At 43.8% G+C, this 11,392-nt stretch overlaps 2 protein-coding genes across 2 annotated transcripts; both read left to right on the top strand.

Moving 5' to 3' along the window:
• Positions 1-3,955: 3,955 nt before the first annotated feature.
• LOC133930554 (chaperone protein dnaJ 16-like) lies at positions 3,956-8,746 on the top strand. The gene is made up of 12 exons (XM_062377219.1): positions 3,956-4,410; positions 4,713-4,836; positions 4,912-4,994; positions 5,085-5,196; positions 5,271-5,375; positions 6,856-6,906; positions 7,374-7,460; positions 7,541-7,649; positions 7,737-7,885; positions 7,980-8,033; positions 8,105-8,391; positions 8,476-8,746. The coding sequence occupies exons 1-11, from the start codon at positions 4,241-4,243 to the stop codon at positions 8,384-8,386; spliced, it is 1,326 nt and encodes a 441-aa protein (XP_062233203.1). The 5' UTR covers positions 3,956-4,240; the 3' UTR covers positions 8,387-8,391; positions 8,476-8,746.
• A 900-nt stretch (positions 8,747-9,646) lies between these two features.
• LOC133930199 (peroxidase 41-like) lies at positions 9,647-10,672 on the top strand. The gene has a single exon (XM_062376872.1). It carries the CDS (start codon positions 9,647-9,649, stop codon positions 10,670-10,672), a length of 1,026 nt encoding a protein of 341 aa, XP_062232856.1.
• Positions 10,673-11,392: the final 720 nt, after the last annotated feature.

Raw genomic sequence — 11,392 nt, forward strand, 5'->3', positions numbered from 1 at the left:
CCGAGTTGGCACTTATCGCACAACCACGAGTCTGTCCGGAACCTAGCCGGGAGGGTTTGGATGAACACAGGACCTGGAGTATCCAAATCAATCCAGAGACTCCAGGTGAAACTTTTAGGCTCAGGCTCTAACCGAGACTTCTTACCGGAGTACCGTCCGGAGACTTCGTTTACCCAGAGTATTCGGGCTAACCCGAAGACTCCGGGTTGAACTCCAACCATAGACCGAGAACCCCCTGCCGGAGTATTGCCTTGAGACTCTAGTCACCCGGAGTATCCGGGCCAACTCAGTGACTCCGGGTTGAACTCCAACCACAGACCGAGAATCCCCTGCCAGAGTATTGTCCGGAGACTCCGGGTCCCGATAATTTTTTAAAACATCCAGTGTTCGTGGGGTAATATTTGTCTCTCATCTTTGATATAGAACAGTTATTTGAACATCGAGATAACTTTAAGTCAATCCAATCGTATCCCTCTTGATAATACATCACACCTATACTCAAATTTGAAAATAAAATAAATTTAAATATATTGAGTAACTATTTGCTGCTTCTATTTTCTTTTTGAGGGACGCCAACGACATTTTACTTCCTCAAAAGGACTAATACCCGTACAAAACCTTATTAAACTCATTAGTCTCTTAATCGTTTGTCATCAATTATCCAAAACCCACATAAAAGACTTAGATGCACTTTCAGTCCAGAATATACGTTGCAGCTTAAAAAACCTATACGGACAATCAAACATACCCCTTAAAGCATCTCCAATAGCATTGGTAACTAGCTCATCATCGATAAATCTTGCTAAAAGGCTGAAAAATGTAGATCCAACAGGCTCGCCAAATAGTTAGCCATCTTTGTAGGCTCGCCATCCCTCTTCGCTTGCTCGACAAATTTAGCGGTCACCTCCTCGCTCGCCATCTGACGACAGCACCGTGAAGAAATAGAAAGCTAGCTAGCTATGTGTGCAAGTGTGTTTATTTTTCTATTTTATTTTATAATTTTATTTGATGATCTAAAATCTATCTACAGTTCAAACCAATTTTCGTGGTAACAACATAACTTGCAGGAACCCATTTTAACAAATTGCACGCAAAAAGCCTAAGCCAAATTTGAACAAAAATTGTTCAAAATGGATAGTTTTTCAACTTCCTCTGAATTTTTAAAGGTTCAATTTGACTTCCTAAATTTCTAGAAAATTCAGCACAAATATTCATCTTGATTATATTAATTTATATAATTATTTCTAACCCTATGTTGCATAGCTAATTTGTGAGTTTCTTTACGATGCACTTAAAAAATTAGCCATTTAAAAAACTAGTCATTAAGAATAAAATATAAGTAAATAGGATATGGAGAGTGAGATTTAACGAATCTACTAGAGTGTGCAGAAATATAAAAAGAGATTTTTTTAAAAAAATAAATAGCTAAATAAAAGTATAAAAAATAGAATTTAACTAGTATATTGAAGATGCTCTTATGAATCCTAGTCGACTTGCTGTGTTGAACATAGCATCAACTAAAGTGCAGTCAGATCCACGGTTCACCTTACCGACTAGAGGTTATCGAGCTCTGGCGGTAACCGAAAATTTGTGGTTACCGCGGTAACCGGTCGAAAATTCAAATAAAATCGGACAAAATTCATTTGGCAAAATTTGAATTTTTTTTAAAAAATCGCGATTTTAGCCGTTTGGTAACCGATCGGTTTGGACCGGTTACCGATCGGTTTTTGCGATTTATCGAGCGGTTTTCTCAAATTTTCTGTATTGTTGGTAATCGCTCGGTTTTCTCGATTTATCGAGCGGTTTTCTTGATTTTCAGTGAAGTTAAAAAAACCCAAAAATTATCTCAATCTTGTAAAATCAATAACTAATTCATCTGAGCTTAAAATCAAGTGAAACAAATTTTGTTGGTTTCCTTGTAACATGATCTACATGATAAAAGTATTTATACTCATAAAAAGGTTCAAAATTTTCTGTGAGAAATTGTATTTTTTAAACCAAGTTAAATGCATAGTTTACTCTTTGCTAATCCAAAAATCATGAAACTAATTTTGTTAGTCTTCTTACATGATCCTATGTCTTTTAAAAATACATAAACTCATGAATTATTTATTATAACATGCATGATTGTGTAAATGTGTTGCGACTAGATTAATTCATAACTGACCCATCGCACCTCAAAAATTAGTGAAACCACTTTTATTAGTTTATTTATACTATGATTTACGTAGGAAAAATAATAGTAGACATGAAAATATTAATTACAGTGTTGTTTCTTAACATATTCACTTTATGCTTGTGAACTTTTTAAAAATCATAGAGAAATTAATAAAACTCTAAATAAAGTGAAATCAATTTTAAAGATCCTATTAAGATACGTTTTACACAAGAAAAATATGTGTTTACATGTTAAACTTTTCCTTACCACGAGTTAATAACTGAGCCGCACGCTTCAATTTTTTTCAATTTTTTCAAACTTCCTCCCTATAGAATATGATGCAAACAACATTATTTTTGAAAAAGGTTTTCACAGAAGGTCTTAGAATTGTGTCTAGTTTCGTTTAAGATTTTTTTTATTTTTTTTCGAATTTTTTAATTCAAATTCGGTTACCGTTCGGTTTCTGAAACCGAATCGGACCGAGAAGGTCGGTTATCGCAATTTTTGCTCGGTTACCATCGATTTTTTTAACCCTAATCAGATCACATGTGAGATGTTTTTTTAGTAGCTGCAGTTCTTTTTCTTTTTTGAGACAAGGTGCTTTGCTAATGTCCTTTGTTCTTTGGAGTCTTATCTTTTTTGTTTGGTCCTGTCTGTTTCTCAAGAATCCTGATAGGCATGCCAGGTGCAACGCTACCGTGCAAGTGCAGACAAGGAGGAGTAAACAAAAACTGCAAGCTTTTAATCATTACTAATTAAAAAATAAGTAGTAATTCTCGCATCACATACTTCTACAAACTATCTAAACTTCACAGAAAATACCCATATCACATTCAATCTCTACTACTCCGCTCGTATGTATTCTGATCCTAAAAATCCTGCTCCCGCGTTTCGCTTTTGGCTCACGCGCCTGTTGGCACAGCGCATTACGCGTCATGCACATCGGCCGTCTCCCACAGCTCCTAACACCCACACATGAGCGGACTCAACAACTAGTCACCAGTAAACGATTTAATCATCTTACATGTTCCAAACCTGACTAATCCTCGTTGCATATATATGCAAAAAATCTGACATACTGTTTGCACATGGTGGAACCATGTAACCTAGCAAGAAGACGATGCATGGTGTAGCGCGTGCAATAGCATAAATAATTGAATCTCACCTTATATATCACTTGGAACCTATGTTTTTTTGCTTTCCTTTTGTATTCTGAATTTTTCGAGGTGGTATTCTGAAATTTTGAACCCAAAAGAACCTGCCTTTGCAATAAAAGGCCCAGTACATCAGAAACAATCTAATAGCATATTAACTGGCTGTAGCAAACATTCAGATATGTATGCCTAACCGTAGTTGGTTACAAAATTACGCTCCACGTAGACAAAAAGATCATATGGTAGTGTGCAATCGCAGCATAGCGGAGTAGTACAAACCTAACGCAGCCACTGGCCCGTGGGCCCACCAGTTAAATCCAACTGTGGGTCCGGGCCCACCTGTCACTCATCCACCTGCCACCTGGACCAGAACGAAGGAAACAACGGCAGCTACACGAGTAATATCTCCCCACTCGTTGACATGCGGGTCCGAATAGACCGCGGGCCAACCGCCATTCACGAGTCGCGGCAGCGCGGGGCCCACCAGCCCATGCTACCGCTACCGCCCGCACAGCGCATCCAGACCGTCCTCCCCCACGCAGCCCGGTAGTACGAGGCGCACGCGAGGGCCCCACTCCCAGCGGAGCCACCAACGCCCACTGCGCCGGGGGACCCACCACGAGGTGCACCTAATATGCCACCTCCCCAACCCCCCGCACCTCACCTCAGTCGGTCCTCTTTCCATCTCGCCGCCCGCCTCGCCCAGCCGAGCTCGCCGCCGCGCGTCCGGCGAGAGGAGAGGAGGCCCATGATAACGCTGTAGCCCTCGCGCCTCCTCCGCCTCAGGTTCTCGCGACGGGCGTGATTTCGGCCGTCACCGCCGCGGCGAGATCCGGGAGCGCGCGGCTGCTTCGCGGCGGGGCTTTCGGGTTTGGTGGTGGGCTGTTTTCTGCGGGGTGATAAGGAGGGGGGAGGAGGAGGGGCGGACATGGCGGGGTCGAGGTTCGGGTCGTTCAAGTCGGAGAAGGGGGACTCGGCCGCCTCCGCGGCGGCGGCGGTTGGAGCCGCGCAGAGGAGGGACCCGTACGAGGTGCTCGGGGTGGGGCGCAGCGCCACCGACCAGGAGATCAAGAGCGCATTCCGCCGCATGGCGCTCAAGTAAGGCCGCTACCTCTCGCTCAGATTTGGGCGCTTGTGCTGCTTTTGTTGTTGTGTGTTTTCCTGTCCTATTCGTCGTTTGGTGGAAATATTTCGTTCGGATTTTGTTCGGAACAGGGCACAGTTTAGTCGAGATATGTTGCGCGTGCTTGTCTAGTGAAGTTTTCAGCTTTGTAGACACGTATCCTTCCCTTTCTCAGTTGCGAGCCGTTTTCGTCTGAACATTGGATGGTCTGCATAGTAGTAGCCTGGTGTAGGAATAAAGCGCTCATTTCGGTGTTTCTTCCGGTAAATTGTGGCAGGTACCATCCGGATAAGAATGGCGATGACCCTGTTGCATCAGACAGGTTCCAGGAAGTCACATTCTCCTACAACATCCTGTCAGATCCTGATAAAAGGAGGCAGTATGATACTGCAGGATTCGAGGTAATCCAAGCATGCATTGGTGTGCTTTAATCATATTATTTGAACATTTTATGCAAAGCCTTGCATTATGTTCAGGCCATCGAATCCGATAGCCAGGAACTGGAGCTGGACCTATCGAGTCTCAATACTGTAAACACCATGTTTGCAGCTCTTTTTAGGTAAAACCTGTAAATGGTGCTATTATTGATTCAATTATTTGCTAGCTAGTGTGTGCTGTTGTGTTGACTGTGTTTTTGCAACACGTGTAGTAAGCTTGGTGTACCAATTAAAACAACTGTTTCAGCAACAGTTTTGGAGGAGGCATTGAATGGGTCGGTTATGGTTTCTCAGCTCCAGCTAGGAAACTCTGTGCAAAGGAAGGTTGGCAGCCAGTTGTCTGCAATGTTCCTTTTTTCTTTTTAATAAGTAAATGCTTAATTGTCGTATGTGGCCAGGTGGAAAAGCAATCAGCTCATTTCTATTCTGTGGACATAACAGAAAAACAAGCTAAAATGGGGCTAGTTTGTCGTGTGCACTCAACTGATAAAAGTAAATTCAAGGTTTGTTCATGTCAGCAAATTTTTTTTTTCCTTCTGCACTATTTAAGTACATTTCATGTGGTCCTAGTGTTCCGTATATTGTTTGTTTTCTTTTACTGATAGTTATCTTTTCTACCTCTATACCTGTATTCTTGCGGCATAAAACTACTCTTGTTTCGCAACGAGCACATTGTCGGTTGTTTTGTGGAATTTTCAATGTTTCTGCATTGTGACACTAACAGACTAGCATCAGATTTCACACAGTTGTGCAGCCAGATACTAAATGTGGATATTCATATCTAAAGTAGAGTTATATTTGTCATGGAATACTAGCTTACTAGGTCAATGACTTATTGTACATTTGATTTTAAAAGCATATTAATTTCTTGCACCAACAGTGGCTGAAATGGGTTGGAACCTCAGTTGGCATGCTTTTGTTTTTAGCTACCCCAAATGGCGTGCTGGCATGGGGAGTTTGGGTTACATGTTCTGTCTACCCTGTAGAACCATGTTTAGAATGAAGTGCAGGGGCTGCATTGGGTTATGTTGGGAAGATATATCCATATATAGAAACAATTTGTGAGGATTCAATGTATCTCGCTAATACTAAAATCAGAGGGGGAAAAGGTAATCTAGAAATTCTTTCATTAATTGAGAGAAAATCTGCACCGCTTATTTTTGCAAGGCCAAGCTTAATGATGTAGATTTATTAGGGTTGTTTTTGTTTTATAACAAATAGAACAATTTTCAATCAAAGCAGAGGCATTTGAGATATACAGAAAATACAACTGTATTTCAAATCTGTCCGCATAGTTTCGCAAGCTATTTGGCTAGTTTGCAGGTAACGTCGTGCTGGGTCTCAAGCTTTAACTCCTTAGCAGGCTTTGTAGTAGTTGTTCAGTAACTTGTACTGTTTTTTGCCTATGAAGGCAGGATTTTACTAGGTATCCGGATGTACTTCCGCAAGTGTGAGCGAAGCTTTTGATACTATGAGTGAACTTGAGAAAGTTTCCATGTTATCTTCCTATATCATATTCTGGTGAATCTATTTTTATTGTTGTACAAACAGATATCGTCTTTAAGCTGAGTTTCTTTTATTTTAATATGATGTGACTGTTCATAAAATTACAGCATGACTTACTACTACCTCTGTTCCAAAATAGATATCATGTTAGGATCATCACATCAACATTGTCTGCAGCACAAGCTCTGGCCGTTATATGATAGGGGAAATCATAAAAGCTACTGTAGTGATTGGAAGTGATTTTTAATGACAAATATACTAATATAATTTCTATGAGACAAATTTAAATACTTTATAAGTTGTTATAGCATTAAATGTTTGAACGTACTCATCCTAAAACAATTATTTGGAATAGATGCGCTACTTAACATACAAAGCATTTGTTCCATTGAACTACACTTCAGATTTTCCGAACTTATCTTTCTTTTTTGTCTTCCTTATACCAATTTTTATAGATTTTCTTTCCTACATTTTCAGTTGCTTTATTTTGAGCTCGAAGAAAATGGTGGTCTGAGTCTTGCACTGCAGGTATTTGTACCAGCTTGTCTTTTTTTCTTTCATTCCTAACTTGTTCCCGACAGAAAATGAAAAAGCAGTATGTAAGAATCCTATTTTTCTGTAAATAAATTGAGGTTTTGCATAAGACACTGAGAAGAAGAACGCTGTCACACATTACTGTGAGTAAAAGATCTTAGTAGGTTTTTGAAATTTACTCTGATAAGAACTAAATTTTGTATCCTCGCAAAAAAGAAGATTTACTTTTTTTTGTAGTTTAGTTATATGAGACTAGACATGGCACATAATAACACCATTATTACACCTTCTTCGATAAGTTTGAGGATCCTGGAGGAGTTGCTGTAAGACTGTAATGCCATGTTGAGTAAATGCGTTTCCACTTTGATGACCTTCATTTCATCCAAGACGCCAGCAAATAAATTGTTAAGATTATGTGCTATGGCTTGAGTGTATTTCACCTAACTTGCAGCTTGTTGCAGGAAGATAGTGTAAAGACTGGGAAAGTTACTTCTGCAGGAATGTATTTTCTTGGCTTTCCTGTGTACCGTTTTGAGCAAAATAGATTGGTGAGTTCACAAGATTTGTTTTTTTTCTCCAAGTGATTTTTTTGTGGACCTTCCACTTTATAAGCCCCAATTACTTTCAGGTAGCTTCTGCAAAGGAATCTGATGGTGCATTCTTTAAAAGATTGGATAGCTTTCAACCATGTGACATACATGAGCTGAAACCTGGAACCCACTTTTTTGCGGTCTATGGTATACCACTTTGTTCATTGTTGCAGACTTGCAGTGCTAATTACTTGAGGCAGTGCAAAAATTATGAAACTCTATTACTTCTCTCAGGTGACAATTTCTTCAAGAGCGCAAATTATACTATAGAGGTAGTGTGTGGTGAATCTTTCCCTGCCGAAAAGGAGATGCTACGAAATGTGGAGGCAAAGATACTCACAAAACGAGCTGAGCTGTCCAAATTTGAATCAGAGTATAGGGAAGTACGTGCTCAAGTCTTCTTCTATGTTCCCATTGTGTTCTTTCTTTGTATATCTGGTGTCGAAGGGCATTGTTTTCAAATACTGAGATTTGCAGGTTTTGGCAAAATTCACAGAGATGACCAGCAAATACACACAAGAAATGCAAACGGTATATCTTATTTTCAAGCACAGTCATTTTCCACTTCCTACAATGTTCTAACTCCTCATGGCCCTTTGTAGATTGACAATCTTTTGAAGGAAAGGAATGAGATCCATGCTTCCTATACCAACAATCCACCTCTAAAACAGAGTTCCAGCAGGAATAAAGCGAAGTCACCTTCAAAAATGCCCAAAGGTGATACAGAAAAGCATCATCAGAAGGAAAAGATAGTGAAGGATCACTGCATGGAGGGATATGGAAGTGAGGATGATAATTCAAGCGAAAAGAAAACCAAAGAGCGATTGCCAAGGAAGAAATGGTTAAACATTCCTTTCAAAATTGACAGGAGAAGGGCATGCTGAGCAATGTATTATATGTCCTGTATCTGTTCTATTTTGTTATGTGTTATCCGCAGTTGAACTCACCTTTCTTGTTTTTGATGTTTTCATAGGTAATCCCCTTCATATTAACACTCAACCGAAGTACAGAGCATTTTCACTGTGGCCTCTCAAAGCAAACCCTCCCCCATCCTGTTACTGCCCTTCTTATGGTACCTATTTGTAGCTTGTAACTTGTAAGGTTACATATGCTGTGAAAGCCCAATTATATATTGTTGTCCTAAGAATCCGTGTTAGTGTCTATTGTTTTGATTGCCTGCTGTAAATATTACTTTCCTGGTGTAAATACAACATTTTCCCTCTCATTAAGACTCGTGAACATTACCTGCTGGTGCATGCTAGTTGCTAGGGTATTTAGAAACAGTGCATATAGCTAAGGTGTTAATTTGTGTAAAACTCCGCAAATTAATGAATCTTCACAGATATGATACTCTTTCATAAAGTTCAATAAGATTTCAAGAGATCCAAGTTTGAACAAAAGTTTCTTGGCTCCCCCCCCCCCCCCCCCCAAAAAAAAACCCAGCAGATGTGAAAAGAGGAACGTCTAGCTATTGTCGTCTGTACTGTTGGGCTAGCATGTTTATCGTTCCAAAGACCTGGGGCCTCGAACTGGATGTTCGTTTAGCGGTCCGAAAATTCGCCTCTCAAGATCCTTAGCACTGACGAACCGAGCTCTCCTCCTGGCCCTTTTCAAAAAAAAAAAAAAAAAAAAAAATCCTTAGCCGGAATGAAATCGCTTGCGATCACACTTCGCCAAAGTGAACAACAATAAAATTCTGTAACTTCCCGAGGGATTGAATTGCAAACAAACGGTGCTACATGCTATTAACTCGGCAGGGTCTGAATTCTGATGTCTGATCAATGAACACCTAACGAAAACGTCTCCTGGTTTCTTGTATAATTTTCATCTGGTGGATCTCATTGTTTTAGTTCTGGCGGCGTTATACTTAATAACCACAGATCCTCCATTCGCACGTTTCATGCAGCTATAAGACCATGCAAAGCAGAAAACAGCAGCACCCCTGGCTACGACCATTCCCTGCCGCTCTCTCCACCTCCATTCGCTCCCTTCCACTGGCCTCGATTGGAGAACCCTTCTCCCACTTCAGCTCGTGGTGACAAGAGGAGCTGAAGCCATCACTGACCGCACCTAGTGCGTGTAGGACATTCACGTCACGCCAAGAATCCATTGAGAATCTCGCAAGCATCACTCACCTCGAAGCTATGGGCACTCGCCCTTTGCACTTGTCGGTGCTCTTCCTCCTCCTCGTCGCGGCGGCATGGTTGGCGGTGGCGGAGGCGAAGCTGGTGGCGAACTACTACAGGAAGACGTGCCCGAGGGCGGAGCGGATCGTCACGGACGTGGTGTCGCAGAAGCAGCTCTCCCACCCGACGACCGCCGCTGGCGTCCTCCGCGTCTTCTTCCACGACTGCTTCGTCAGCGGCTGCGACGCGTCGGTGCTGGTGGCCCCCAACGTGTTCGCCCGGTCCGAGCGCGACGCCGTGCAGAGCCAGTCCCTCCCCGGGGACGCCTTCGAGGCCCTGACGCGCGCTAAGACGGCGCTCGAGCTCGAGTGCCCCGGCGTCGTCTCTTGCGCCGACGTCCTCGCCGTCGCGGCGCGGGACCTCGTCGTCATGACGGGGGGACCGTTCTACCCGCTCCGCCTGGGCCGTAAGGACGCTCTCGCCTCGTCGCCGACCGCGCCCGACGCCGAGCTCCCGCTCGCCAACTCCACCGTGCCCCGCCTGATCGCCATGTTCTCCGCAAAGGGATTCACGATCCAGGAGCTCGTCGCGCTCTCCGGCGCCCACACGCTCGGCTTCGCGCACTGCAAGGAGTTCGCCGACCGCATCTTCCGCGGCGGGAGCAAGGGCGGCGGGGCCGCGCCGCCGCACGACCCGACCATGAACCCGGCGTACGCCAAGGGGCTGCAGGACGCGTGCAAGAACTACCTCCGGGACCCGACCATCGCGGCGTTCAACGACGTCATGACGCCCGGCAAGTTCGACAACATGTACTTCGTCAACCTGCAGCGCGGCCTCGGCCTGCTCAGCACGGACCAGGAGCTGTGGTCTGACCCCCGGACGCGGCCGATCGTACAGCGCTACGCCGCCAACCAGACGGTGTTCTTCGCTGACTTCGCCCGTGCCATCGGGAAGCTCAGTGTCCAGGGCGTCAAGACGGGCCGGGACGGGGAGGTGCGCCGGCGGTGTGACATGTACAATGGCCACCCCGTGCCGCGGGGATGATCGGCCGCGGCCGGCGGCCGGAGCAGATACCCGACGTGACCGCGGCATGTTGCCGCCTGATCTATATGTTGATGGCGCACTGCATGTTTTCGTGCGTGAATGCACGAGCACGACTGCGGTTGCAATTGCAGCGGCAAAGCATGATCGTGCATCAAGAATAGCGCAAGAAATTACCACGACTGTGTGCTGAGAGGAAAATAATCCACTCCGACTACGAAAGAAAAATCATGTGATGCCTGTACGTCTCCCATTGTTTTCAAACTTAGCATTATTCAACCTTGCTGATTTCAGTTGTTGGATATGATGGTCGTGGTTAAAAATTTGGGTGTTGCTATTTATCGAGCACCTGTTTTTTCTTCGTTTTCAGACGACTATTGTGAGATGTTGGATGGATATCTAATGACTCATAACCTTTCTTCGACCTTCGCATCCCGCCCTGTTGTAGCCTTTTTTCAACCGACGCTTGCTCGCTCTCCTACCTGCCTCCGGCCATCTCCAGCAATGGCCCCGCTACCGGATCCGAGGTCGCCGCCCCTCCCTCACTAACAACTTGTTTTCACACTCCCCCGCTCCAACATTGACCCACAAGTGGTCATCCCCCTCCCATAGCCGACAACAACCCTACCGTCTCGCTGCTCCAGCCCCACGCCCCCTCCTCTGTTGACTTAGCTTGCCTCTCCGGAGCTTCTTCTAAACCTGGAATCCATGAAATCCTCCCAA

The sequence above is a fragment of the Phragmites australis genome, chromosome 10 (assembly GCF_958298935.1).
Source record: "Phragmites australis chromosome 10, lpPhrAust1.1, whole genome shotgun sequence".
NCBI classification, from domain to species: Eukaryota; Viridiplantae; Streptophyta; class Magnoliopsida; order Poales; family Poaceae; genus Phragmites; species Phragmites australis.